This window comes from Chiroxiphia lanceolata, chromosome 12, assembly GCF_009829145.1.
Source record: "Chiroxiphia lanceolata isolate bChiLan1 chromosome 12, bChiLan1.pri, whole genome shotgun sequence".
Lineage (NCBI taxonomy): Eukaryota > Metazoa > Chordata > Aves > Passeriformes > Pipridae > Chiroxiphia > Chiroxiphia lanceolata.
The window spans coordinates 9047350-9054101 of NC_045648.1; the positions used below are offsets into that span (position 1 = coordinate 9047350).

At 37.8% G+C, this 6752-nt stretch overlaps 1 protein-coding gene across 1 annotated transcript; it reads left to right on the forward strand.

Moving 5' to 3' along the window:
- The first annotated feature begins 349 nt into the window (after positions 1 to 349).
- Positions 350 to 6752, forward strand: CFAP161 (cilia and flagella associated protein 161). Its single transcript, XM_032700637.1, has 7 exons — positions 350 to 450; positions 583 to 672; positions 875 to 1110; positions 1773 to 1857; positions 2647 to 2805; positions 3473 to 3546; positions 4344 to 6752. The coding sequence occupies exons 1-7, from the start codon at positions 388 to 390 to the stop codon at positions 4519 to 4521; spliced, it is 885 nt and encodes a 294-aa protein (XP_032556528.1). The 5' UTR covers positions 350 to 387; the 3' UTR covers positions 4522 to 6752.

Sequence of the window (6752 nt, forward strand, 5' to 3'; positions counted from 1 at the left end):
TCGCGAGTAGTAAGTGATGGGAGAAGAGAAAACAGCCTCAGGTTGCGCCTGCTGAGGTTCAGACTGGATATCAGGGAGCATTTGTCCAGCGAAAGGGTTGCCAAGCGCTGGCGCACGATGCCCAGGGCAGCGGTGGAGTCACCACCCCTGGAAGCGTTTAAAAGACGTGCAGACGTGGCGCTTGGGAACATGGTTTAGCGTAGACCTGGCAGTGCAAGACACGCGGTTGGACCGGATGATCCGAAAGCTCCTTCCCCACCCCAACGATCCCCCCGCATCCTCCCGCTCAGCATCCCCTCAGCCCCCGCCTCAGCCTCGCTCCCGTTGGCCAATCACCGCGCAGCGCGGTCGCCATGGCGACGCGGGACGCGCGGGGCCGGGCCCGCCATGGCGGCCTACGGGCGGGGGGTGCGCGTCGGGAACTGGCTGGAGGACCTGCACGAGCAGGAGGTACCGGAGCACACACACCCCCCAACACACACACACCGCACGCTCTTACCCCCCAGCGCTTTAAATTCAGTTTAAACCCCGAGATTCTGCGTGCTGGATAACGCCGTCTGCCTCTCTTTCCTTTGCCAACAGGAGCTCCTGAGGGATTTTATCAGTAGGAGAGAACGAGGGCAGCTTTTAATGCAGAGATTAGCCAGACTTCAAGAGAATATTTTGAAGAAGGTAATTTTTAAAGAAGGTTATGTCCCATGACCCCATATAGAGAGGCATAGCTTTTATTGTTGTTCATATTGTTACACGTTCAATAACAACTGGCATATTGTTATTATAGAATGCATTAAGAATGCTACGGACTATATGCTAAAAACACTTCTGATATTAAGTTCAGATGATTCTGCAGAATGTTATGTCCATTTTAATTTAGGTAAAGCTATCAGTGTCTGTTGATGGACTGGTTCACTTTGGGGACACTGTGATGGTGATGAACCCAGACACCAAAACCCCGGAGGCGAAGGACGATGAAACACGTGGTGACCTGACCTTGGCAGTGGATATGGAGGAAATATCCCTGTTTTCCGATGACCCACCGCAAGTCTCACGTGGACTGAGCGCAGTCAAGAGCGTGAACCCTGTGGGTCGAAATAGTTTCTGTATCGTAAGGTCTGGTGCTTTATCCTGAGTTATTTTCAGTTATTATTTCAGCTTCAGGTATCCTGTTCAGAGAAATACGCAATGAAGTTTGCTAATGTAAGAATGAATTATGAGTGAATTTAATATATTTCAGAAGAGTCATTGACTTCGGTCATGCATTAAGCTTGATTCTGTGCTGCATATTACTCTGATTAATTGTAAGGACCTTTAAATCAACTTAGATGTGAAAACAGAATTGAGTTCACTGTATCATTTGGTAAATTCTGCAGCTGTTTTTATTATGGTCATATTTCAGCTGTAAAATACAAAACATATCCAAATATTGCTTAGTATTAATATTCACTCTCCTGCAAATAAGGTCTCTGAAGTAGAAATTGCTTTTGCTTTCCATGAAATGGACATTTTTCTGTTGTCCTAAAAAACCCTAAGAAAACAGCATATTCTCTCCCTCAAATATATATTTAATTGCCATTGTCTGTGGGACAAGAAACAGAAGAACAGGGTCCTGCTCAATAGCTGAAGGTTCTTCCTTAGGTTAAAATATTTTACCTATTTTAAAAGGTCAACTTAATGCAAAAGGCCTAACTGTAGACTAAAACAGATAAACCCCCCCAATAATAGTAAAACTGATTATTTCAATGCATATTTTTTCATTTTTACAATTTTAACAGTGCTGATGGAAGTGAAGTGGGTGAACCACTTAGATTTGGGCAAAACTTTCTTCTTGGGACAACAGGAGGGATTTCTGACACAATGGTAAGGCAATAAAGTTGCAAATGAATATACTGATAGTATGCATTGAATCACTCTCTAAATATAGATATATAAAACTGTATAGTGGTTCAACATCTTGGCTTTGCAGAACAGATTCAGAGTCATGCATATATCAAGATAAGAAATACCTATTTTGAAAGTTTATGCAACTTGCCTGAGGTCTGATGTGCAGGCCAAGGGGGTTGTCAGCGAGAAGTACTGGATAAAGGAGACCTTAAAAAGTAAAAGAAAAAAGGAAATCAAAATTAGCTTGTGAATCATGAAAGAATTCATTTGGGAGATTTTTTTTTTCCCCTCACTTCGAAGAACTCCAAAATGAGAAGATTTGATTTCTTGTGAAGATAATATCCAGTAGGTATATGAAGTCATGTAGTATTCTATCCTTCTGAGGGAGCAGATTTCTATTAAATGTTAACATTGTTTCCCTCTGTAAGTTAAAAGCAAAGAAGGCAGTACATGTTACATATGCACTCAAAATATATCACCACAACTTTGGAAAAGTTTTCCTTCTCAACAACCACTTTGGTGAGATAAAATATTTGAAATATAAATTCAATTTTAAATTTGTATTCACTGGTCTGCCTATAGAATAGCTACTTAATGAGTTTATCAACAGAATAGAATCTGTGCTATGGCTGCATAGCTTTAGCTGGGCAGACTGATTTGTCAGGAGCCAAGAGAAAAGGTTTTGTGCTCAAAAATATGTTTTAAAATTACATATCTTGTTTCTTTTATATTGATACTGTCCTAAACATATGGGTTTATTTACAGTTTTATCTAGGAAGTGACCACAAAACATTCACAGCATTTGCTAAAAAATCTCGCCTTCAGCCGGTATTTTTGACAGGTGAGGATTCCTATTTGACTTGCTGGCAAGCTGCCTTCCTGGATCCACAGCTGCGTCTTGAATACGAAGGATTTCCAGTTCCTGTAAGAAATTAAACCTGTAGGAAGTGTTTTGAAAATTTAATTGAAACAGTAGATGAAGTACTTAGAAAAAATAAGTATTCACATATTCCCTTTTGCCGGTTCTGACCTCTAATTCTAGGAAGCAGTAGAAAGAATCTCTTTGATTAGAGAGAATCTCTTTGATTAGGGAATCTGCTCATACAAATATTTGGTTCTGGTGTTCATTTTGAGGTTGACTTGTTCAGTTTTTCTCATCAGAAATTTTCAAACCTTGACATCATGTTGTGAGGGTGCAGTACTTACCTGTTTTTCAGGACTTCGAGGTACTAAAATTCATTTCCAGTATTAGGAACTCTCATTAAATAAGAGCTCCTGTACATTAAATTTAAAATTATTAGAAAAAAAAAATCTCCAGGCATCTGAATAAGTGGATGTTTTTCCAAATGTTTTTAACCTTTTGTTAATACAGTACTTTCTTGTACTAGATAACTGCTAGGCTTCCTGAAGTGTTGGCTGTACAGCAAAATATCACAAATATTCCTCTACAGCCTTGAACTGAGACTCATCTGCATGAATCAGCTCACTAATAAACACAGTCAAAGCGATCTATTTGTTAAAGACAGGGTTTTTTCACAGTGTTGGTGTAAAAATATTTGCCAAGTGTCTTCCCTTGTGTTTTTTTTTCCAGGCAAACACTAAAATTCTAATTACTCATTGTTATACTAATCGGAACTTAGCCATTCCAAGGAACTTTTGTGTATGGTAAGAATAATTTATATCTGGCAGGGTTGTGCATAATGATGTGCCAACATCAGGAATTACTGTAAGAAGCAAGACAGGTGATTTAGGAACACACTGAGGAAATGGGAAAGAATGCAGAATGCCATTCTCCTTTCCCTTATTTTATTTCTGGACTGTAATGTGTGCACTGTGTTGCTGCAGGCAAGTGTCTCAGACTTACTTGTTTTGCTTCTGTCCATCTGAATCAATCTCTCAACAAACTGAAGTTAATTCAACAATTCAAGTTAATATATATACATTAAATTAATATTGATTAAGCACTGCTAAAGCGTATACCAATGTTTCCCATTAACTTCTGAGCAAGACCTGACTAAGAATTTGTATCAGGTATTTGAAGATGAAACAAAGTCTGAAAGTTTGAGGCTGAAACAGTTATTAAGTAGACAGAGTCTTCCTCAGTCAGAGAGAAATGAGGACAGAGACCTAAACAGTTTGTACATACTGAGTTGGTGCATCACTGCCTTATACTGATGGGGCTCCTTTTACCTCTGAATCTAGAAAGATGGCATTTCTCTTGGATTTCAAATTCCTAAATTATTTGTAGGAAACAAAGTGGGATATTGTGTTTCTTGTAAGGGTCTGATATTTGGAAGCATGTGGTGATATTACTGAACAAGACAGGAAAAACATGAGGAAATCCTGAACAATTCACAAATAATGAAGATTTTCTGAATTTATATATATATATATATATATATATTAATTCTCCGTGCCTATCCCCCCCCTCTTTCTTTTTTTTTTTTTTTTTGACTTTGCAGGTCTTATTTTGGAAAAGAATGTGAAGTTGTTTGTCACAATTACCTGGACTCCCACAAAGTTGAAGAATATAAGAATTACTGGGAAATAATTACAGGAAACCCTGGTGCAGAAGGTGGTACAATGATTGATAGACGCAAACCTCACCCAGATGGGTATAAGAATGAAGAACTTTCCTGAAAAAACAGAGAATATAAAAATCCAAGACTACATCCAATAAGAGGTTGATGAGACTCTGATTCTTGATATTTTTTTTTTGCTGTTTAGATTTTAGTTTTAGAGATGTTTGTTTTAAAAATGGAAATGAAAGTCTACCATTAGTAATATTGCATGATCTTATTAACTCATCAAGGTTATGCAGTGGGCAAAAAACTACTAACATTTGACGAACCACTCATCAAAAATTTGTGAATCAGGAAGGGTTCATTTTCCCATTTCCACTTTCACTGATAGGAAAAAATGCCAGAATCCAGGAAATCTAATAGATTTATATGAAATTATTTGCTTTCAGGATATATTTAACCAATTCTTCCAAAACCAAACAAGTGTCACACTTTTTAAAAGAGTGAGCATACAGTTACCAAAACATTGACAACAAAACACATACAAAGCTCTAATGGGATACTTTGACATTTAAAGTTCATCAGAAAGAAAGCTGGTTGTTTAGCTTGTTCCCCACTCTGTCTAGCACAATTTTGCCAATTATTACATCATAAGTGAGATTTCTTCATCTTGAGATTGGCTTCTGATTTATGGATATAAATTGAGTTTTCTATGCTTGTCCATGTATTCTAAATTCCTAAATATCAAGTAATCAAGAACTCGAACACGGTGATAGAGACTAGAGACTTCTGACAGCCTCTTCCATACATCACTGTATTCCATTTGCCTCTCACTCACAGCATTTTTCAATCTGTAATAATTTCTAACAAGTTTGAGAGCAATGTAAAATTGTCAAAGAAAATTAGGCACCTAGAAGTTTCATGAAAATAAAAGCCAAAGCAGAAAACAAAGAAGAGTCACTGTAAGTTTATCCAGTAAGAAGAAGATTGTTACTACCTAATTTGACACCAGAGAATCCACATTAAAAAAAATTGCCTTAAAAGAGTAAAAATTTCAGCTGAAGCTCACCTTTTTCTTAAACAACAAAATCAATCAAGCATAAGATGCAAAGACTTGGAAAACAGAAGTCATTATTTCGTAGTTACCTGTCTTTATCTGGAAGTTTAAGCAGCACCACAGAGACTCTTTTAATGTATGACATTCCATTATATCCATTTAGTTAACTCACATGTATACATATTTCATCTCTTACTGTACCACAAGAACAGGCTCTTTCTGCACAAAGTAAGTGAATACTTGAGTAAAATACTATGTAGAGCTCCATTCTCAAAAGATCCCAAAGATCTTCAGTGATCATAAAGGTCAAATAAAACTTTTAAAGTTTCACCAAAACAAACCCACTAAACATTCACAAAAGATAGGACTGATCCAAATATATCTTCAAGATCTATTCCCAAATAGTCTGTTTCAAACCCACTGGCAAGGCTTAAAAAGTTCTTGCCTTTATTCAGTTTAAATAAAATCAGCAGACTGCAGCATCAGTTAATGAGCACTTGGCATACAGGATCTCAGAGCAGGAGACATTAGGGTGCTGTGACATGCAGGTTTGCTTTGGGGCACTGTACTGCAGAGGACAGTTTTTGAATAACACTCCTTGTGTGCAAACCTTTACAGATCTAAAATATCTCAAAGTAGCCTTAGGAACTTACTCTGTCCCTTTTTGTGCAGAGATATGTAACCTGATGTGTGGCAAATAATGCATGTTTCTTTAGAGGCCCTTTTAATCCTCCAACTTTCAGAGGTTAAAATTCTGCACATTTTCACAACAGACTGACATAAATCTGCTTATATTTTGTAGGCATTAAACTAGTAAAACTGTAACTGCATAAGTACACTGCAGTGTTTCTAATTTGACCATTGTGGACTTTTACTGGTATTAGATACAGCTATTTCAGCTCTGGCTAAGTCTCTTTCCTCTGGGTGAAATGTAAGAAACAAGAGGCCTTAAACCAAAACCCTTTCTGAAACACAGCTTCGTGTGAACTCATGCAGGAATGAGAACTGTGTGGGCAGAGTGCCTTGGCTGGCTAATGTCATGGATAAGAGTGTTTGTGTGTGTATTTGTGTGGAAGGAAAGCAATGCAGGCTGTACAAAAACAAGTTGTGTAAAGTCTTAGAGGAAAACCAGAGAGATAAACAGATACAGAAATGAATACAAAAGCAGGTAATGTTGGAATTAGGTGCTGATTAAAAGTGGCTTGGAGACTCTCATCTGTGTTTTGATCACTCTGTGCTCATTGGGAAGGACTTTCTGAGCTGTTGGAAAATAAACAGGATTGAATTCATAA

What these genes read in the sequence shown, in the direction of transcription:
- CFAP161 (XM_032700637.1), top strand. Translation starts at nt 388, where the DNA reads ATGGCGGCCTACGGGCGGGGGGTGCGCGTCGGGAACTGGCTGGAGGAC. An exon ending in ACGAAGGATTTCCAGTTCCT is followed by an intron (nt 2,806 to 3,472) that starts GTAAGAAATTAA and finishes TTTTTTTTCCAG; the next exon opens with GCAAACACTAAAATTCTAAT. An exon ending in CCAAGGAACTTTTGTGTATG is followed by an intron (nt 3,547 to 4,343) that starts GTAAGAATAATT and finishes TTGACTTTGCAG; the next exon opens with GTCTTATTTTGGAAAAGAAT.